The sequence below is a fragment of the Artemia sp. Qi Xiang Cuo genome, chromosome 16 (assembly GCF_049724085.1).
Source record: "Artemia sp. Qi Xiang Cuo chromosome 16, ASM4972408v1, whole genome shotgun sequence".
NCBI classification, from domain to species: domain Eukaryota; kingdom Metazoa; phylum Arthropoda; class Branchiopoda; order Anostraca; family Artemiidae; genus Artemia; species Artemia sp. Qi Xiang Cuo.
Genome location: NC_142809.1, coordinates 13,252,019 through 13,275,641, shown reverse-complemented (window position 1 = coordinate 13,275,641; position 23,623 = coordinate 13,252,019). Strand labels below are relative to the sequence as shown.

Here is a 23,623-nt window from a genome sequence, read left to right as displayed (position 1 = left end):
TTATCCAATTTTCCAAATTAAAAAGTGTGACTCATTGAGTACACATAATTGTTTTCAAATGTACGTTATTCCTATATGCTCAAAGCGCAGCCCTGACTTCGAAGGCATGACAAAAGAAGCTCTGGCAAATTTTTTAATGGAAATTTTTGAATACTGAATCCAATTTCGGTAATGAATTATATCAATTTGATCTCTTTTGTGATACCTGGGGGTGCTGAATTAGAATAGAGCAAAAATAAAATTGAAGAGAAGTTTTTCAGAAAAATTTTCTAAAAGAGTAAAAAAAAAATCACAAGAGTCAAATTTCATGTCGGCAGCGAGATTTCTCGTCACCTGATGAAAATATGTCTTCAAGTGGGTATAAATTAGGGTCGCCTTTGTTACAAGGTCTGAATTGAAACTTGTATTAAAGCCAGTAAAAATTGTGTTTAACAAAGTAGAATCATAAACAAGATTCACTGATAAAATGTACTGTTGCTATTCTTGTTTATCTAGCCTTATTATGTTTTTCTGTGAAACTCTATCGGAAAGAAAAAATTGTCAAAGGATATATACTATACAAGGGGCGGATCCAGGGGGTAATTTTAGGGGCACATGCACCTCAGACAGTCAAAATCTCAATAATATGGGTCGGAGGAGTGAAAAATTCCCATGGGGAGCCAAATTTTATTGAACACCCCTCCAAACATTAATTATGTATCAGGCCCTGTACAGGGGGCTCAGTTTTGCAGCGTAGCTATGATTAAGCAAGGGGGAAAGACAAACTCTAACTTTCGAGGAATCAAGCATTGAATATTTGCCCATATAATCTAAATCAGGGGATAGTAGCCGGGGATCCACTCGCTCCTCTGAGTTCGAAAAGTATTTATAGGGGAACATTTTTAATTACATTTAGATGCAATCATCCTATATTTCTTAATGGCATCAATTTTGACACTGGTTCACTAGAACCACAGGGCTTGATAAGCCACTAGTCATTTTTTGTGGACATAAGGCAGAATTTCAGAAAGAGGTTACCGACTTCCCGCCACTGGTATGCATCCCAAAAACCCACATAAACAGCAAAGTTACACAGCGCTTGGCACAGTTCCGGAACACTTGGCACATTTTCATCACTCTTGGCACACGACACCTGGAGTACAGGATTTTTGAGACTCGGTAGCCCCTCGAATTTTAACAAAAATATGCACATTATATAAGAAGTCGAAGGGGTCAATGTTTTTATTTTTTTGTGATTCAAAGGGAGCAAACCTGAAAAAGGGTTCGAAGCACCAAATATGAAAAAAAAAAAATAGCCAACCAAGAGAGCTCTCAAATTCCCAGCCAGAAATCCGCTATTCAAATTACGTAGGAGCGGTTTGATATAATTCTCGTATAAATCTTGTAATCAGGCACCAAGGCCGTATCTAGGAAGGGTAGGAGGTCTGAATCCTCCTCCTGAAATTTTGTCCGACTCGTAAATGTTTAACAAAAATGTATATAAACAAATTATTGATGTGTTTTATTGAAGTTTTTTCTACCCCCCCCCCCCCCCCTCGAACAAAATCATGGATACAGCCTTGTCAGGAACGTATGCAGTTTTATAATTTTAGAGCCAATAAAAAAAAGATTGGTATTTTTAACAAGTTCACAGAAATTCGGAAAGATTCCATAACCGAAAGAAATGAGAGAGAAACGAAAGGAGTCATTATAGGGAGGCTTACATAACTTACATAAGGACAAGATGAGCATACTACTCAATTCCTTTTTGTATCCTCGTCCAAAAGTACTAATCAATTGCCTCACAAGTACCCCCCACCCCTCTGATGGCTCCATATATATAGCCCAAGCAATGTATAAAAAGTAAAGGAAAACTTTATAATATGCTTACAAGTAAGTTTCAAAGTAAACTTACTTGTAATATGCAGGGTGTTTCTACGAATAGGATTTCATGCTCTCTTCCTAAGATCGCATCCAGGATTTTGTTCGGAGGGGGAGTAGCAAAGACTTTAAAACACGCATCAAAATGTGTTTTTATGCATGTATTACGTATTTAAGAGTCAGACAGACATTTGAGGGGAGGAGAGGTCAAACCTCCGAGCCCTCCCCCTGGATACGGCCTTGTCTATTCCTTATTATACGCTTTTTAAAATCATTTAAAATAACATTTTGGTAAAATACGCACTCAATCGCAGACGAAAATAAATTGCAGACGGACAAGATAGCCAGTACAATATAGGACCTGGAAGGTAAGACTGCCCTGATGTAACTAAGAAATAGATTATAAGGGCTATATATGGGACGATCAGGTGGGGAGGGGCACATTTAGGGCAAATTGACTAGTATATTTGGAAAGAACGTAGGAAAAGGAATCGAGTGGTATATTCACCTTATTCCTGTGTCAGTTATGGAATCTCGTATACATTGACCACAAAATGATAATAAAAATATTTTGGGAATTAACTGGGTACAGTTCCCAACTCCCCTGTTTAAATCTATGGCATTCAAATTACATACGTGTGGATCTGACACTGGTTTATTTACACAACACCTCATGAACATGATTCTCAACCATATGAAGACTGTGCTTATTTACAAATTAATTTTCTAAAAGGATGATAAGATATTCAAGATCACGGAAATTGCTTATCTACTACGTCAATCAGACAATGGACACACAATACACTTTTTCCGGTTTTGAAATTGCTGAATAAGTAAAGAAACTAGGTTTTTAAGTTTTCCGTCATATAATAAGTGTATCAAGGCTTTTTAGCAATTTTACTTGATCCACAATGTAAATGCAATAACTTGTATTTACTTTAAAGTCAATTGGGAGGTTTGGGGAGTACAGACGCTCCCACTCCCCAAATTGAAAGAAAAAATTTTATGAAAATTTTGCAACTGTAATCAAGCACATGAGGGGATGTGTCCCCGCAAAAATATCAAGGCTTTTGCGGTTTTTATCCTATTTGTCGTATAATATCTTACGATCCAAAGTCTCTCTAAGATCTTGTGACTTTTATCAATTTTATTGGTTTATTTACTTACACTTTCCATTTAATTTGTCCTTTTTTGCAGTTTAAAATTTTGCCTCCCTCTTCCTGAAAATCGTATGCATGTACCTGCGCCTCATATGAACTAACTTGGGTCAGATTTCATTGATGGGTTTTCAATATCGACGCATCCAAATGAAAGGGGCACTCTCATGTTTTAATAATTTTACAGGAGAGAAAAAATAGCGTATTACATACTAGATATAGGGTTTATAATATTAATTTAAGTTAAGAGTTATTAAGTTTAAGTTTTTGATTAAATATTATAATTTAATGTGAAATTTATAAATTTAAATTAGATATTAAATTAATTAAACATCAAATGTAATTCAGTACAAAAGATTAAATTAAACTAGTTTAAATTTAATATTTAAATATTAATAGATACATCCCAGTGCATGCCCCCTTCCCAACCCTTCCGAAAACAACAAAATTTCAGTTTTTTTTGGTTATACAGAGCACCTGCTTTTTTGGTTTAGAACTTCAATGCATTTCTTCTAAAACGAAGGGCCCCCTCTACGGCCGTATCCAGGGGGGAAGGAGTTAACAGATTCCCCCTTTTTTACAGATTCTGTCCCACTTGTGAAAATGCATCTAATTTTTGATGTGTTTTTAAGTTTTTTTAAGCCCCTCCCCCCGGAAAAAATCCTGGATACCACCTTGGGCCCCTCCTTGGCTGATTCTTGAATACGTACATGTAAATGCAGTCTTTGATCCAAGGGCGGACCCAGAATTTTTTTTTAGGGGGGGGCGCAAAATAGGTTGATCTGATGAACTTATGTTAGTAGCAAGTTTAATTAAGTAAACTATACTACTTTAAACTACGTTAGGGGGCGAGCGCCACCTCCCCCCTGGACCCACTACTGCTTTGAGCTAAATACACTGACATTTATGTGTTCCAATCCTGGCCAGTTTGTCATAGTTTGTTTTACCTCTGCTCCCACCTCATAAGCTTTTATTGGGATTTCTTTTCACTTTTTTAGGCTTAAGTCCAAATTCCTTCGAACAATTTTCGAAAACTATTCTTAGCTTTTTGAGAACTGTTCCTTCAATTCACATGTCGTTTTAGTAACTACATTCGAAATGGCTCGAAGCTCATGGTAACGTCTATAAACATAAAAGGCTTTTACCACGCTTATACCCCCCAAAAAATATCGATAGTGACAGACACGTATGAGGGAAGAGGACAGATGAAGGCCTTCCGAAAAGCCCCCCCACCCCCGAGAGAAAAGTATCTTGGGATCGTTTAGAATTTTGTCGTAACTTCATATGCATTTCCTGACTATTTACCTATTTGTTTGTGTTTCTTCTCAAATTTACCCCATCTCGGAATATAAATATCCCATATCGGGATATACTCGATATACCCCATATCGGAACATACCCCATCTCTCTGTACATCTTCGGGCATAAAAGTCTCAAGCTTCCAATTTGGAATTGTGCGGGCGCTCATTTCAAAGATTTAAAATTTTGTTATTTAAATTAACTACTACTAAGAGCCTACTACTACTAGCATATCACTGCAACACCAGGCCGATTCAGACCAACAAAGCTGTGCACGCTCCTAATCCATCCCCATCTATTCAAAGCTTCACTCTTTATTCCCCCCCATGAATTTTTAGTTTCCTTGAAATTTCAACGTTCCGATTTTCTTGAAATCCTTTCTTATGACTTCTTCCCACCTCATTCAGAGATGACCTGCTTTTTCTTTGGCCCGTGATGGATGGCCAAAAACCCCAATCTTTGGCAATCTGTTACTCTTTATCCGTAAAACGTGGCCAAACTCTGTTAGTTTTTCTTTCATTATAGCCCTAGAAAGTGGGATTGAACTAGATTTTTCTTATAGCTTATTGTTTGATATACGGTCAGTGATATAGGCAGTTTGTATAGAAGGTCTCAATGATAGAAATTAAAACTGGAAGAAGTATCTCTGTAAAATTAAAGTAGCCTGAAGCATTCACTGTCAACATCAAGGACCACATTCAAATAAATTTTTCGAGAGTGGGAGGGGAGCTGTGCAGCGAACTTCAAGGGGAACACAAGCTTAGAAAAGGTCTTCTAATAGATGCAGGGTATATTTTTCCCATAACTGTACATTTGCGTAATTAAACATTTTTATTGCTTTTATTTCTCTTCCAGTAGACGGGAGTAGGTTTACAATTACACTCTAGGAAACCCGTGTCCAATTTTCCTAATTACACTAACTAGCAATGGCAATAATGTTTGACAACCTACCTGATCCCTTGAAACATTGTCTTCTGCAACTGATATAATCTCGTAAGAGCTATCATCAATCTTCGCTAGTGCTGAAGAACTGGGAAAACTTGAAATAGATGTTGGGATAGTGTCATCACCAGAACTCCTGGAGTTAGTTGGTGAACTTTGGAGAGGTTTTGGTAAACTGTCTTCCTCGCTGTGAAAAGGTGGTCCAATCCAGCTCAGAAGCACGGGGAGGTATGCGAGTCCATGGAACAGACCGAAGACCACAACACTGAAGAATACCTGTAAAGGTAGAATCAAAGCCTTATATATATATATATATATATATATATATATATATATATATATATATATATATATATATATATATATATATATATATATATATATATATATATATATATATATATATATATATATATATATATATATATATATATATATAGTATATATATATATATATATAGTATATATATATATATATATATATATATATATATATATATATATATATATATATATATATATATATATATATATATATATATATATATATATATATATATATATATATATATATATATATATATACGATGAATTATTAATACAATCATGGACACTTATTACTCAAAATCTAAAACTAAACTTTTAGAAAACAATGTGACAAAGTCTACTTATGCCATTTTCTAGGAATAACCTTGACTGACTCTTTAATTAATGCGATTGCAAGAAAATTCCCTAAAACTGAGGATTGTTTCCTTACCGAAAAACAATATTTACAGAATTAGATTTGACCAAGTCTGTTCTAAAACATATTTGGGAGCATTTTCTAGCATCTAGCGCACAAGTCCAAGCCAAAGATTCTTCAGTGCCCCTCCAGATGATTTATGCTTTAAAATCCAAGCCAGCAAGGAATATCCTTTTTTTTCTAAATTGTCTAATTTTCTGAATTTAGCCAAGCTAGCTTCTGACAGAAGACATTCTTTTGTCAACTGGAAACTATTAAGCAGCGTTGCCTTTTCAGCTGGAATGATGGATTGAAAGCGAAACTTTTTGATCCTTCTGGAAATTGTCTCGATAAAAAAGACTTTTTGCATAAATAGAAAGCTTTTATTTATTTTAGACAAATTTTTGTGGCCGAAAAAAATGAATTACTACAGCAAAACATACGTGTATGAAAAGGATTAGGCTCTGTTTTCAAAGTTCTCTCCTTTTACGCCACATTTGAAATAAATGATAAAAAAGGGGCTCGTCAAAATTAGTTGGAACATAGTGCACTGACACCGGAGCTGAAAAGGGCCAGAGACCAGAACTGGTGTAAAAATTGATTTCATCCGGCATCGAACCAGACACCTTCTGTGTGTGAAGCAGCCGTTCATGATTCGACATTCTTGCTACAAAGACTAAAGAAAATAAAGTTTTCTTATGCTGGTAGAAATGAATTTTTCTGCACAATTTCACATGTTGAGATTGTGCATCAGCTGCACACACATGCAGATCTTATGTCTCTCATGCACAATCTCCTTTTATGTTAGTTAGATCGTAGATTTAAGAAATTAAACGGCATTCCTTTTATGATATAGTCAACAAGAGATCAAAATACACAGCTGGATTATCAGTGAAAACGAAATAGACACTATCAGCTTGATTTAAAATTTCACAATCCAACATTCACAGACTGTTTGAATTAAAATTTCCCCGTCCAAAATTCATAACAATGACAATCCAAAATTCCACAATCGTAATCCAAGATAATGTGAGAAACATCCCTTTAGGAAGTGCAGAAATGGACATCGACTAACGCAGGGACATGAATAGAGAGAGTACTTTGGAAGGAGGGGAAAGCCAAGAAAAATTGGAGGGAACAAAAATGAATAGAGGAGGGAAATAGAGGAAGAGAATTGAGGAGGGACAACGTAGGAACAATGACAGCGTAGAAACGTAGGAACAATAGATAATTTACAACCAGAGAAATAAAGAAGGGAAAGGTAAATACTCCATCAGAGGCTTCAATTCAGCCATCCTCAGTGTAAAAGAAGAAAAGAAAACATAAAGTAATAATAAGATATTGATAAAAACTAATAACCATGTATTTTATTAAAGAAAAATTTGATTTTCTGGTGAGCATTTAATTGCGTTACAATTGCAACATCTATATGAAACGAGAATTTTTTTCCACGTCTAGCATAAGTTACTCGAAACATAAATATACTATGTTTCCGTTAGGAGTGGAGAGTATTCTTGGGAGTGATGGGGGGGATATTTGTCTAAAGAGAAAGAATATAGCCGGCTTATAGAACTTGTGAGGAATAGTTTTAAAAATAAAAAGCTATTGCCGACCCTAGTTTCAAGCCCTATTTACATGCCTGACTATTAAATCCGTTCTTTTTTTCTTCTCCTTTTTACGGTTGTTATTTTTGGAAACAGTGGCGCCATTTGTAGGGGGATCAGACTTCCCCCCCCCCTTCCTTAGATTTTTTGCCCTCTCTAAATTTTGGAAAAAATACGTTTTTTATGGTACTTTCATTCAAAAATACCTTTGTATGGTATTGAAGAAACAGCAAATTGCCACCCTGGAATTAAAAAATAAGCCACCCCCCCCCCTCTAAATCCAAAAAGTTGTACAATACGATCTTAGTGAATATTGAAAATCCTAAAACAATATGCAATTATTTAGAATAAGTCTATATTTAATACCAGCTAGAAGTAATTATTTTCAAATCACAAATAAACTATATTTACAACAAATTTATTAAGTTTTGAAATTTACAACAAATTTTAAAACTTAATAGGGGTTTTAAAAATAAAAAATTATAATTAGAAAATTTACCTTGAAAAATGTAGAAAAAATGTATGCATTGCTATTTGAAAGTAGTAGAACGGCTAAAAAAGTCGAAAATCCGCCATTCCAGACTGCAGGCCCCATCCGTATTAATGTTTCACGGGCACGATCTGAAATTGATAAGTCGTTTAATTAGAAATCTAGTGAAATAATTTAAACTAATACGGCTAATGTTAAAATTCTTTAATTCAAATATTTGACCAGTTAGATTCAACAGAGCATTTCCAATTTTTTTTTTTAATTCGAGAAAAAAATAGATCACAGATTCAAAAATGTTATTCGGTATTGTATTAAATTAAAACACTTTTTTTGTCTTTTTAAAATTTTATATCATCATTATGAAGTTTGTCAAAATATATCATTTCAAAAATGCCTTTTATCGAAAAAAGACAAAAAGTCAATTTTTTCTAAGAATATCCTTTCATCAATTGTATGTTTTTTTAACCAAAATGTTACCGACTTTCAACAACCAAGTACCACGCTCACTGGAAGTGAGCCTTGCGTTGGAAAGCGGTGTTGCGTGGTGGAAGTGCCACTCTGAGCCCTTACACCAGATGACAGAGAAGACATCCAATAATCAGTTGCTTTTAGGAAATATACTAATTAACAAACGTTTTAGACTTTCATAGAAAGACCACAGCTAATCTAAAAAAAATCTAAAAAAAAAATCTAAAAAAAATGGTTTGCTTTTTATTTTTAATTTTACTGGTTAGTTCGCGAATCAAAAATATAAACACTTAATACTATATCTTCTATATGACGATATTTACTGTATCTAAACTATATTTGACCCCGCCTAAAATACAGTGAGACACCAGAGAATTAAATACTAAAATTTCCAGTCCCACAATAAAATCTTTTAGTTTTTTATTTTTTTTAAATATTTTAGAAACTTTCGGAAAATCTTGTGGCTCAAACCCTGTGGCTCAAAAACTTTTCTTTCATCTAAGTGGCTTAAAATGGCACCAGCCCTGGCCATTAGGCTACTTGATGCGCGTAGGTTTGAAAAAGGTAAGGCCGTTTGTCTCTACAGAAATAGGGATATTTACTGTATCTACTGATATTTACAGTATTTAAACTATATTTGACCCCACTTAAATACAGTGAGATACCACAGAATTAGATACTAAAATCTACATTCCCAAAATAAAATATTTTAGTCTTTTATTTTTTTTAGATATTTTATAAACTTGCAGAAAATCTTGTGGATCAAATCTTGTGGCTCAAAAACTTTTCTTTAATTTTACTGGCTTATAATGGCACCAGTTCTTGCCATTAGGCTACTTGATGCATATAGGTTTGTAAAAGGTAAGGCTATTTGTCTCTACAGAAATAAGGAATATAGAGATTGGCTTATGAGAATACGCCGAAGAAATTAGCCAATGCGCTTTAAGCAAATGTTTTTAAAACAAAACGATAAGACAGTAATATTTCTTTTTCTATTTGGTCTAAGCATCATCCGAATCTGTAAAAGTCTGAATCTGAAAAATTTTGAAAAAATTCTGATAAACAGAAATAGAGAAAAAAGCTAAAACTTTTGCTTTGTATTTACTTTTTTTCTAGTTAGCAAGAATATCCAAAATCTAGACACATTTAATAAATGCACTTGATATGCGAAATTTCGTTTCAGAACCGATCTCCAGCCAAGTCCATTTTTCATATTTTTGAAAGTTTTAGCTTTCAAGTATTTGATAGACTTTTTTTTAGCTTTGCAGAGTCACAAGGTTATGTCCTAGAAATAAAGATTAATTAAACAATAATTATAAATAGCTTTTATACCATCGAACTTCCTGTTTTTTCCTTTAATCCAATCTGATAAAATCCATCCTGAAATGAACTTTGGCATGTATCCAAATTTAAGCGAATTCTGTAAGCACAAATTCTACAAAATTCACCCAGTTAAAATAGAAAGAAAGATAAATCTTATTTCTCTCCACTGTTTACCTCTCCTCAGTAATGGAATTCGTCAGGTTGGCTTCTGAGCGGTTCAGGTGTCAAAAACAAAGTAATAAACCTGTATTGTCTCACCATGTTTTTGTTGTTCTTTTTATTTAGCTATTATTCAAAAAATGAATTACTTGGAAATCTACAAGAAACATTTTCTTGAATGGAAACCATCATACACCTCAAAGACAGATATTTCTGCTGGTGTAATATATTTTTGGAATAGATGTGAACCTATAATTAGAGTCCTTAATCTATGGTTTCCTCGAAAATCGGTGCTGTCAGCTAGCGGCAATGATGTAACGTTGAAATTCATCGCCAAAATGTATTCTATGCAAACCATTGGAATTGGTTTCGCAGAAAGCGTCAAGTATCACTGTGTAGTCAAAGAGCGGTGCTGTCACTGTCCGTTGCATGACAGCTGTCATAGCGGTGATAAACAGTTGCGGGAGTTTTTCCGCGTGTAGAGGTTACTATTTTGCCAAGTTTAGAAGTTAAGTCATCTCTTATGTGATTCGATACATAATACTAGTGTTAAGCGAAAGTATGTCCTAAATTTTTCGTCACGAAAGTATAGATGGCGATCCAGAATCACTTGCGAAAGTATCGTCTAAATTCTTCGTCACTACAATGCAGATGGTGACCTAGGAGCACTTCCACACAATTTTTTTTGTCTTCAGATGACGGTTCATCATCTAAATTTGCTAATAATTCTGAATATAAATCATCCATTTTCCAAAAGTGGCCAACAATAAGTACAAATGTCCTATGCGTGTTTATTCGCATTTATGTGTCTTCGTTATTCACGTGTCTTTGTTTTTATTTTGTCTTCTTGTTCCTTCCTTTTTTGTTTTTTCTTGAATACTAATGTGTTCAAGATGTGATTTTGTGCGTAAATTCATTTTTTTAATCAGCTATTTTAAATAAAATTGAACCAAGACTTAGATAAATTTTGGCAAACTGCCAAAATATGCAAGGAAAAAAACAAAACCTGTTCTCTAATTAAAAAATACTCCCTAATTAAACCTATTTTGCTTTTCTATTATCAAACAAATAAAACAAGACTTTAAATGATTTGAATTATAGAAAGCATAATAATTTCAGTAGTGACCTACATATACAGTGACCGTCTTCAGCATGTGACCGAAATATTCGGAAATTTTGTAACTGTTCTCACTGTCCAATAAAAGAATTTATCCCCATTGAAATGTTATTTGTTCATCACAGTGTGGTCTTCAAAGCTACCAGAATTGTATCATTAGTTACAGAAGCACAATGCAGTAGAATTCAATTAAAATTTCCACAAAAAACGGATTATTGTAGGTCAATAAAATTGAGAGACTAAAAATTTAATTGTCAACACTGCAAACAGCATAGTAGTCAAATGAGGCTCTGAGGGTGCTCCAGCTTCTGAATATTGCTCTCCATGTGGGACCATGGGTCTCTATAAACGTCAGTTTAACTATTCGAGGATAAACGTTCGCGTTCTGTTCTAAGTATTAACCACAGTTTATAGAATTATCTAGTAAGTTTATCGCAGATCATGTCTGGTCTTCATTCTCGGTACGAACAAAAAACTCCTCCCACTTCTTTCTGCATTAGCGGGATATTCTGTTATTATCAATCAATGAGAAATGATCACAAAGTGCATTATTCGTAATAGAGGGTTTCTACTTGTTTCGTGTCCAAAAGAAATCTGACTTGTCTACCCATGAATAGATCTAATGCCGCTTATGTTTCTACCTGCAAAAACGTTCTCTGGAGCACTCTTACCTTGGTCCGGGTTTTTATAATGGGTGAGATAGGGTATGATCATACTGCTAATTCTATAAACTGTGGTATTAACTGAGATAATTCGTCTTCGTTTACTTTCAAGATTTGATAAGTCTACTAAAATAAGCCTAGTAGCACCAGTAAACCCATATAAATTTATAGGCTAGTTTAATTTTACTAGGACACTATTGTCGTTCTTCCTCTTCAGTTTGTTTTTGCGATTTTAAGCCAACCCTTAAGTCAATCTGAAGGTACACTGTTCCAACCGAATAAGAGAAAAGACACCACTCAAAAAATTTTGAATGTAACATACAACATTCTAAATTACTTTTCGTGAGGTGTTTTAGCCGTTTCCCCTTCGGTTATTTTTTTCAGAAATCTCTTGAAAAATTTTCCAATGGAGGCGATTGTGAAACCTCTGCTGCGATGTTGAGCTGAGAAACTGTTCTATCTTTGTATTTCTAAGGATCTTAGCAACGAATTTCATTATGCATCGCAAACAGGTATGTCAAGGGAGATTATTATTTCCAGGGAAGGGGGGCACAAGTTCAAAAAACCTAAGGGAAGGGGTTATTTTCCCCCTAATGGCCAGCATTTTTTTAAGATACAAAATAACTATAAATAATGAGGATTTGATTTTGCTGCATTTCTGAACTCTCATCATCTAAAGATATTTGTAGCACTCTCCTTAAAAAGAAAATTTGAGAAGGGATTCTCATAGGCAGTTACTCAAGGAAACTTGATTTAAAATTTATGCATAGTTTTTTTTTTTCCCCATATAGTTTTGCCCAATAGTATTCAGTGGGGTGATGGGAGAGCATGGAAGTTGTCATGCGCCCCACCTACAAAATATGCCTAAGGCAAGAAGTCAAAGGTTCGAAAGTGAATTTTTTTTTTTTTGGCTTGAAGAATGTCTGTTTCTGAACGTCGCCAAACCAAGTAAGCGGGCAACATTTTTTGTTGCCCGGGGGTTACATTAGTGTGTAATTAAATTTATATTAGCATATAAACCCCTCTAAAGCACCTCAAAGCACCTCAAATTAGATCCTCAAAGATCAAATTTCCATAACTTTCAACTACGTTGAAAAAATGGGTATCTCAAAATTGTGATTATATGTGTTTGGGGAAATGGTGAGCGTGAGAGGGGAGTTAGTTGCCCTCCAATTACTTTCGACTATTAAAAAGGGCACTAGCCATTTCAATAACAAAAATTGGTAGCATTTTTGTAAAATAGGTTGATCCGAAAAAAAAAAATTTGGGGGGGCGCAGCATAGGCTGATCCGATAAACTTGCGTTAGGCGTAAGTTTAATTAACGCAAACTTGAGTTAATTAAGTAAATTACACTACTTTAGACTACTCTAGGGGGAAGAGCGCCCCCTCGCCCCCCTGGATCCACCACTGATTGGGGCCTAACTTCATAACAACCTTCACAGCTATACAACTTACCGCTTCGATTCCCACTCACAGTCCCAAAAGTATGTCCAATATGAGCAGCGTAGTCCACAGCCAATCCACAAGAAAGGATGATTAATATTGAAGTAGAGATCTCTATTGTTAATCCCACGTAGTACATGATACCAATAACATCTATTAGTGTGAGGGCAATGCAACTAAAAACTAACATAACAGTCCTGATATCGCAGATGATCACAAATGTCACAATCAAAACTGCCAGTAAGGTAAGTCCCAGATTTCTAATCAATTCTTCAGTTATAACCTGGAAACATGAAAAATATAGTCTTTACCATGTTCGAGTTGATGTTAAGAAGTCAGTGAGAGGCTATGCCAGGCCTATGCAAAGGTGAATACTCAAAAACCTAGTAAAACTAGCTTCCAAATTCTGGTAGAATTACAACACAAAACCATATTTGAAACCAATTCCCCAGGAAATTGATTGAAAACCAGTTGTACTCTGCCTTTGAAAGCATTTCAATAACAAAATAATATATATATATATAAAAATATAAATGAAGTCGATAAAACATAAAGAATAATATAGTATGAAATATATATACATGTGTATCAAACTAAAACAGAAGAATACCATTTATTTTAAAAATAGGACAAGGCTGGTTTAAGGCCAATGAACTGCTATATTGATAAAGTTTTCACCAATAAAAAACTTTACTAGGAAACTTTTATTTTTTTCGAAAATCGTAATTACACGATTTTTTTTATTATTTTTAGAACGAATTTGATTGGAAAATACGATCACATAAACAAGAACGGTTACATAACGTCTTCCACATAAAAAAGACGAAGAAGAAGAAAAAATTAGTTTTCTGAAAACCGTACTTGCTTGGGAAGCCGGTGTCCCCCCTGAAAAATTCCCCCGCAGAAATACTTCCCCCATGGTAAGTACTCCCCCCCTCCTGCAAAAAAAAATCTTGTTAGATTTTTTTTTTCCGAAAGCTAGACTTGCTAGGTCTGTCATCTTCGTTCACTGGATCTTATTGCAAAATATGATTGGATAAACATGGACAGTTTCATAGCATGAATAAAAGAAGAAGGAGAAAAAGAAGAAGAATATAAAAGATTATAGAAACGCATAATAAACAAAGAAATAGACGAAATCAAAGTAAATGTGAAGTAAATGTAATTATAGGGATAAACTGTACGCAATTCAATATCTGTGAGCTAGGTTTTTGGCAGAGTTTTTGCAGACTTTGTAGAGTTTTGTGTAGATTATTGATTGATTCAAAATTTTGCTTTGAATCTAAGATCTAAAACCCACATTTTGTATTTTCATTTTTCATTTTTTTTTTTTTTTTTTTTTTGTATTCAGCTTTTCCTTTCTATGATTTTTTTTTTACTAATACTTTAATTGCTTAACCTGTAATAAAGTCATATTTTGTTGCGTATCTCATTGCCAAATATGATTAGATAAACGCAAGCGGTTTCATAACATCTTCTACATAAAAAAAACAAGTTTAACTAGTTACTTAAAAACTAACGTATCATATTCTTCTTCCGAAACTTTTGACAACGCAATTAAAATACAGGAAAAGGTTTTCCCAAGCGGAATAATTCCCTAACGAGGTTGCCCTACTATAACGGCACTAAATCTTTCAGAGTCAATCCCAAATTCTAATTCCTTATGCATTAGATGTTTATAATAATTCAACTATGCTGATTTGAAGTATTCACTTAGCTTCTGTACCTCACGTCGAGTTTCAAACATCTCCCACTCTCCACGGTGGATATATGAATCACAATTAAATTATTAAATTTGTTAGATTATATTACGAATTTTCAGTGGTGGATTTAGAATAAAACATTACTAATTACAGGGGGGATGTGGAGTTACTTTACTTTGGAATTACTTGGGCTTTACTTGGGATTACTCTATTGCTTGTAAACAAATTTATTTTAATTTGTTCTTAAGAAAGAATGGATAATTTTAATATATTAATTTTATTATATTGATTTTATTATATTAATTTTATTATTTTAGCAGAAAATTCTCTCCAACCCCTTTCCCTCTCTTACTATATTTATGTGAAATCTCAATAATAGTTAAAAGGCTTGGGTCTTAAAAAGGCTTTTTTGGGGGCTTTTTGGCTAAAATACTTGAAAAAACTAGATCTAAAGCCGGCTTAAAGATAGCATCAAGTCACCACCCTCCACTCGCTAAGGTCATCAGTTCGGGCATCGGACCCTTGGACGCATGCGATCATGACTTCACATTTCTAGTTTTGTTTCTTTTTATTTTTCTTTTCTTTTATTTATTTATTTTATTTGTATTCGCTTTTTTTGTTATTATTTTTCCTTTATTTTGCGGTTGAATGGCCTATGTTCATTCTTCATAATTTTTTATTGTTTGATTCATAAGTTAAAAAGTGTTTTCTACAGAGCCTGGTAAAGTCATTCAATGTTGGTTTTCTTTTAATGAAACTAAACACTAGACTACTTTTGCTTCCACTAGGCATTACCCATCAGATTTGATCTATTACTCATGAGAGTAGATTTCATGAAGCTCTCAGCAAAATTACTTTTTTATTGTCTTCCAAACACAATAAACACAAGGGTTTACGAAATTCGGGTTAAAAGTGTAATTCTAGATTTCAGTGATTTTGTTATTGTCTGTAAAAGTATGCGATTAAAAAATGAATTGCTAAAATTAAATTTTGAAATTTTGTTGTAGTTATGTCTTTTCTTTGATAAATATATTTGAACAAAAGGCTGTCGTTTCTAACTTAAAATAAACTTCGGGGAACAGAGGCAGCGTATCACGAAGGTAATTCTCATCGACAAATTTTTCTGTGCTAAATGTTGGCGTCTTCTGTTTGAGAAATGACAGCAAACGTGAACTGTTCAGGCATTCATTTCTATATGAGAAACAATGCTTTGTTTTCCTTAAGGACTAAATGAACAGTTCTAAAGGAGATAGCATTACCACGGAAACAACGTAAGCTGTCATGGAAGCGCAATTCTACGCTGAATTTCGGCATTTTTTGTGGCTAAAGCAGGTGAATATCAAGTCTTTAGATATCCATCCTAAATGAGAAATATTTTTTTGTAAATTTTGATTATATGAGTTGTCCTTACAGAGACAGCATTGCCAAGGAAACAAAGAAAGTCCTCACGGAAGAGCAGCTCCACGCTGAGCATTACTGTCTTCTCTTTAAGAAATGAGAATGAATACCAACTTATTTTCTAAGTGAGAAATATTTTTTTTTTTAAGGATTACAAGAATATTTCTTACTACAGCAACGCTGCCAAAAAGGGTCTGAAACCTACTGTGGGTAATAACCTGCAAAATAGCGCCAGTCAAACTAACGGTAATTATTTTCTAGTGCATTTCCTTTCTTAAGAAAAGTCAACATAATGTAAATGAGAATTTAATAAGATTTTTATTACTGATGCTATATTACTGCCGCAAGTATCGCGTTTAGGTCTTGATATATCTAGTTTCTTGTAGATTTAGCTGCGGTAGATTTGAGTATGACATAGTTGCAGTAAAACTTTCGAATCAATAATTAAGGACTTTTTAAGGACTTTTTAAGGACTTTTTAGATGGAAAGCTTCTCACGGTTTTCCTTTAATGCTGCGAATTACAAATATAACCGTTTCTATAGAATTTTGTTTTAAGTCAGTATTGCTATGCTCCCAAAAATATTGGATTTTTTAAATGTTTCTTCTTTTTTTCCTACTTTTGGAAAAATCTAATTTTTCGTTTTTTTTCATTTGGGTGTTTTTTTTTTCGTTTCCCTTACCTCCCCCATCATTCTTCTTTTTTGTACATACTTAACAATCATACTCGAAATTCAATTGAGTCATAAAGCACCAAAAATATCAATAAAAAATATTTTTTGCCCCTGGACCCACATTAGGTCTATTCATTTCGAAAATCCGTGCTTTCTTTCTTGTTTCAAAATTATGAGTTTCTTTGAATTTCTAAGCAGTGCCATATTTTCGTCAATGTTGTAATGTTGAACCGTAAAAATAAGTGAGCAAAACTAATTAGTCAAATAGGACAAGGATTTTTGGCCAAAAAATTCAAATATTAGTGATTTATTGACTCTCAAAGGAAACTGTACTTTCAAAATAAACTTTGAGCTATTCGGTGCCATATGTTTTCAGCTTATTTTTGTTTATTTTTCACCCACGCCCCTTTTTTTTATTTTGGCACTCACAACCATCAAAATTACAAAATAGTATATGGAGGTCTTTTTCATCAAAGACTGATATTCCGATTTTTCCTAATTTTTAAAGATATGTGATGTGCAAATTTCCACTTAACCAATTCAAACAATCCTTTTTGGTTTTCACTACTTTAGCAGTTAAAAGTGATATAAACAACGTTGCCTTGATACATAAGAACACAAAAGACGTTACCTTATTGGCTTCCCATTCCACATAGCGTTCTGTATATATAACTGGAGTTCTGGGTGTGATGTTACCATAGAATTCAATTGAATTCTCCAGACTCAACAGAGATTCTATTGCTAGATTTTTGTCTGAAGCATCTACTAGAGTGGGATGCTGGAATCGCATTCTTGAAGCCTGCAAATTTATTTGATTATTTTAAAATTGTTGCAATTACTTTCTGTATATTGTTGCAATTTTATATTTAAATTTTTTTACAACAGTTATTATTTGTTACAATTGAAGGATTCTTTGAAGTTACTCACTGTACCCAAAGCTGCCAGCAAAATTCACCGTTTTTTATTTATTAATTAATTAATTTATTTAAAATTGCGGTTAGAAAGAAAGCAATGAACAAGAACATACAATCCAGCATGAATACGCTACCGAAAATAGTGAAGTTTAATATTAATTTGATCTTCAATGTGAAAAATTATATTTTGTCTTCGTTGATTATTACGCAAAACCAACCAATTCATGCTTTTGTAACTGAAATAAAAAAAAGAAAAAGAAAAAAATTAAAATAAAAATCGAAAAAAAAAATTAAAATAAAAAGAAACAGATCTCCATTAAAACAAATTCTAAGGAATTTGATCCAAAGAAAGGCTATAAATGTCAACATCATGAAACCAAAACAAAATATCAACATCATGAAACCAAAACAAAATGTCAACATAATGAAACCAAAACAAAATGTCAACATCATGAAACCAAAACAAAATGTTTACATCATGAAACCAAAATAAAATGTCAACATCATGAAACCAAAACAAAATGTCAACATCATGAAACCAAAACAAAATGTCAACATCATGAAACCAAAACAAAATGTCAACATCATGAAACCAAAACAAAATGTCAACATCATGACCTTCAAATAATGTTGGTGTGTATTTAAAACGGGACATTCCCTTTTTAGAATCCTACATCACTAAAAATGGTTAATGATATAATAACTTTGTATAATGATATATAATGATATTATATATAATGACATAATAATAATGATTTATTTACCCACCATCTACAAAATATTATACTGGAGCAAAGAAAAGTAAAACGAAAAAACTAAATACACCAATAAAAACAAACGCTTAAGTTATTATAGAAGAAAAACGGTGTGCATTCAGTATTATTTTTATCACAGGCTTCTCTTGCATCCGCTGTATCACAGACCACTGTTTGACTGGACTCATAGTTCCAAATTTTTCGAGACGGGGATTTCAGTGCCGGTTAGGAATGAACAATAGAAACTTTGCATATCTAAAATAATACTTATTAATTTAATCTTTGTCTCACTCGGCAAGTAGATTAGACGCAACGACGAGGTAAATAACGTGAGGTTGGAACACTTCACTGCATAGTTTGACGCACCGAGATCGTTCCGAAGGAATGACGGGCTGGAATAATTCTGCCACTATGGAAATAGAAAGCGACAGACTTTTGAGCAATACTGACTTAGCCGATGCCTTGACACTCACAACAAACACCCTCGAAGAACTTGGTGCAGTGCTGTCAGTCGTGAGAGAAGAAGCTAGCAAAGTTGAGCTCAACATCCGCTAAAGCAAAACGAAAGTCATGTTTATTGATTCTGAACCATTTCAACCACCCCCTATTGCAGTCAAAGTGTGCTAAGGCCAAGTAACAGTCACAAAGGACTTCATGTATCTTGGCTCCATTCTGTCAAGTGATGGATTAGTCGAGAATGGAGTTAAAGTGCGAATCGTCAAGGTAACTTCCATTCTAAGGAAACTCAACAAAGTTTGGTGCAATCCCATTGTTAGCCGCCTCACAAAGATGCAAATATGTGATGCATCTGTAATTATATGGCACAGAAACTCCGCCAACAAACACCATGACTTTGAGGTATGACTGAATTCAAAGGACTTTGAAAGATAGAGGGACTTCGCTGGTACAATTTTATCAGCAACGCAAACCTCCTGTCCCGTACAATGCAGATTCAATCCTCCCTTCAAGCTGCGGAAAGTACGCTGAGATAGTACGGCCATCTCCTCCGAATGCCGAAGAAACTCCGTGTCGTATCGCCTACGATTTCAAACCCATGGCCACCGGGTGGGAAATGACCACGTGGTCGTCCAAGAACAAGTTGATCCGATAGTTTACATCGGTTCCTAAGCAAGGGAGTAATAAGACCTGTAAATTTACCCGTGGCTGCTCAAAACCAAGTGTCTTGGAGGAGTATGATGTTTAGACTCTCGACGCTGGGGCCACATCGGCAGGAGAATTAATGAGATGGAAAAATGTCATTTTATAAGATTTGAACGAACGGTGTTGCATAACCACGCAGGGAGAAATTATTTTTTGGTGGAAATTTAAATAAAATAGAAAACACTAATTTCATTTAAATTATAAATGGAAAAGGTAATGTGGTCTGTGGTGTCAATTGGGACAGCTTGTTGTCCCTAGATTTTTGCCCCTCCATAGATTTTGAAAAAATAGCTTAGTTAGGGCATTTTCATTGAAAAATGCCTTTCTTGGTATTTTCATTAAAAAGAATTATATATATGGCAAATTTGTTTTTCCTATTACCTCCCCCTCCTAAATTTGTGTGATTGAGTGTATTGAGGTCACTGATTGTGGTCCGAGAAATTATTAGGAAGAATTAACTCCAACACTTCAGAATGGTGCTATACTAAAGATATTAAAGGCAATGCCTAGTAATAAGTGCTAGTTATAAGGAAAGCTAGTAAAGATAATTACTTGTAATATAATGATAATTAATGAATATTGATAATACAAAATTTATTTCATATTTTGGCGTGCCATTACATACCAAGTTTATTATCAATACTTTATCATGTTATATATTACCAAGAAATATCATTTATCACACATATTATATCACTATATTGTTAATTATTATTCATTATATAATTCAGTTATACAAGTTTTTTATGTTTTATTACTAATATATTTATTAATAATAATTCATTACTTCGCTATATAAATAATAACTAATAATAAAATAAAAAAGTTACTAAGAATGATACTAGAGTACTAAAGGATGCGTCATAAATTAGCGAATAAAAATCATAGATCTGGAATGTGACTTTAAGCATAATGCATGGATCGTGACTCAAAGGTAAAGGCAGTTTACGGCGGATTAGGTTGGGTCTACCGTGAAAGCAGATAGTTCGTAATCCTGGAGACCTGTTTAAGGGGTATTCATGGGCACATCTAGCCAGACATTCACGCTTAGAAAAATTGGCTGTAGCAAATTCAAAAGGTGACATGACACTTTTTGGCAGTTATATTTCTCCAAACTATCCTCAATTTTTTGGGAATTCCTATTTTTTTCCGAATGAAGCTGTTTTCTCCGAAACCTCCGAAAAAAAAAGTTCGTAACTTAACGAACGGTAACGCGATGCACTAATCGTAACCATTGATTTTTGGGGATATTTCGGAAGAATAAATTTTATTTCAGGAAAACTCAGATAAACTCAGTAAAATTCGGTTAAAGTGGAAGCATGGGTAATGCTGCCTAAGATAATTTATTTTGAAAGAGGAAAGGAATAGATTTTGTGTAACTTTTGTAGAATCACAAAATCTTTTCCAGTTGATTGCCGAAACCCATGACATTTTAGCCCCAATGATTTTTAGTCAGCTACGATATCAAATTTGGGTTTCTCTTATCTTGAAAGGAAGGAAAAATAAGTTTATATATGATAGATCGTTAATATTGCTAAGTACTTCGTAAGATATTCGTTAAATATTCGTTAAAATCTCATTCATAATCATACGTAATACTCTCACTATTCCCAAATTTTCTGGATTTTATAGAATTTCTTCGAAATAAAATTAGCTACTCAGAAATATTTGTTCATAATTAACGTTAACTAGCGCTCGTAAATTAGCGAATGTTAACGCAAAACATTAATCATTGCCGTTAATTCTCGAGGAGATGTCCGTCAAGTCAATTTCATTTCAGGGAAACTAAAAGAAACACTGTAAAATTAGGATATAGTAGAAAGAAGCACAGCTAATTAGTTTTAGCAGAAGAAAGGAATAATCTTTGCTTAACTTTCTGCGTCAGTAGATTGCCGAAACTTAGGATATTTTAGCTCCAATCTTTTTTAGTAGCTTTGATACCAAAAATATACTTCTCTTCTGTTGAAGTAAGAAATTTGTTTTGCATGCGATTGTGATAATTTATCACAATGGAAGCACAAGATAATTTATTTTGAAAGAGGAAAGGAATAGATTTTGTGTAACTTTTGCAGAATCACAAAATCTGTCCCAGTTGATTGCCGAAACCCTGGACATTTTAGCCCCAATGATTTTTAGTCAGCTACGATATCAAAATTGGGTTTCTCTTATCTTGAAAGTAAGGGAAAATGTGTTTATATATGATAGTTTGTTAATATTGCTCAATACTTCGTAAGGTATTCGTTAAATATTCGTTAAAAGCTCATTCATAATAATACGTAATGCTTTCACTATTCCCGAATTTTCTGGATTTTATAGAATTTCTTCGAAATAAAATTAACTACTCAGAAACATTTGTTCATAATTAACGTTAACTAGCGCACGTAAATTAGCGAATGTTAACGCAAAACATTAACAATAAGAAGAGAATAATTTTTGTTTATTCTGCGTTACCGAAACTTAGGATATTTTATCTCCAATCTTTTTTAGTAGCTTTGACACCAAATATACAGTTCTCTTATGTTGAAAGTAAGATTTTTTTTGCATGCGATTGTTCTTTAATATTGCTTGACAATCTGTTCAATGTTCGTTAAGAGCTCTTTAATTGTAATATGAATTTTTTGGGTTTCCTCAAATTTTCCCAAATGAAAAACTAGTGTCTCCAAAATATTCCAAAAAAATTAAAATTCGTAAATCAACCAAAGTTAATGCGAGACATTAATGATTAATATTAATTTTGGGGAAGTAATGGAGAACCCAATGTTTCGTTCGGCAGAATTCAAGAAAATTTCGTGAATTTGGGTATAATATAAGCACTGGTAAAAGAGGAGAGGAGTAATATTTGCTGAAACCCCAGATATTTTTTTACCCAAATATTTTTAGCCAGTTTTACAAATCCAAACTTCTTATCCTGAAGACAAGAAATCTTCTTTGTTTTTGCACAAGCAAATTGCTCATTAATCTTAATAAAAAAGTTTTATTTATCGACCTCCTATCGAAATTTTAAATTTTGATGAATTTCAGCAAATCCAGCAGAATCTAGACAACTACCACTCAGTAATTGAATTTAAGACAATACAAGGTATAATACAAGAGAAATATAAAAAAAATCTAAAAAAAAGTATGATTATTTCTGTTAATCCCTACTCTCTCTGGGCGTGGGGGGTTAATTTTATTTTTTTACATAGATTTTTTTTCCACTTTTTTTTCATGTCTTAAAATCACATCCAATATAATTATAGCAAAAAAAAATACCTATGATATTTTAAAAGTACAAGATGGGGATTATATTATAGATGAGGATTAAAAATATAGATGGGGATTATATTATAGATGGGGATTAAAAGTAAAAAGTACAAGATGGGGATTAAAACTATAGATGGCGATTATGTCAGTCGTGATCTTTTGGAAGAATAATGTTTGTAGAGATGTTTTTTTGTTTTTACTTTTTTAATCATCTGAAAATTTTCAACTTTTTTTTTCCCAAAAATATACTTATAAGTATAAAATATACTATAATACTCATAATGCTGTCATAAATCACCAAGAACAGGCCATAAACGACAATTCTTAAAAATGGAACTGATATCATTTTCTAATAGAATATTCTTTTCTATAGGTGGTATGTATATTTTTTGTTCAAAATTTGCACTTGAAAATCACGACCTTGCTTACCCTTAGCCGTGTTCTGTGGATCATGGGATGTTTTTTGGCTGTATTTCAGTGGTACTGGCAATCCTGTCAGTGTACACCCTCATTAAAGAACTTGTTTAATGT

General features: G+C 33.4%; 1 protein-coding gene across 1 annotated transcript in view; it reads right to left on the bottom strand.

Annotated features, from left to right (window-relative positions):
- Positions 1-23,623, bottom strand: part of LOC148942584 (NPC intracellular cholesterol transporter 1-like) — a 207,138-nt gene that overhangs the window by 3,225 nt on the left and 180,290 nt on the right. The window contains exons 14-17 of the mRNA XM_089102048.1: positions 17,651-17,818; positions 13,259-13,529; positions 8,083-8,204; positions 5,268-5,534 (exon numbers count right to left, since the gene is read on the bottom strand). Coding sequence (XP_088958174.1) covers positions 5,268-5,534; positions 8,083-8,204; positions 13,259-13,529; positions 17,651-17,818 — 828 coding nt within the window. The remainder of the gene's footprint in view (positions 1-5,267; positions 5,535-8,082; positions 8,205-13,258; positions 13,530-17,650; positions 17,819-23,623) is intronic.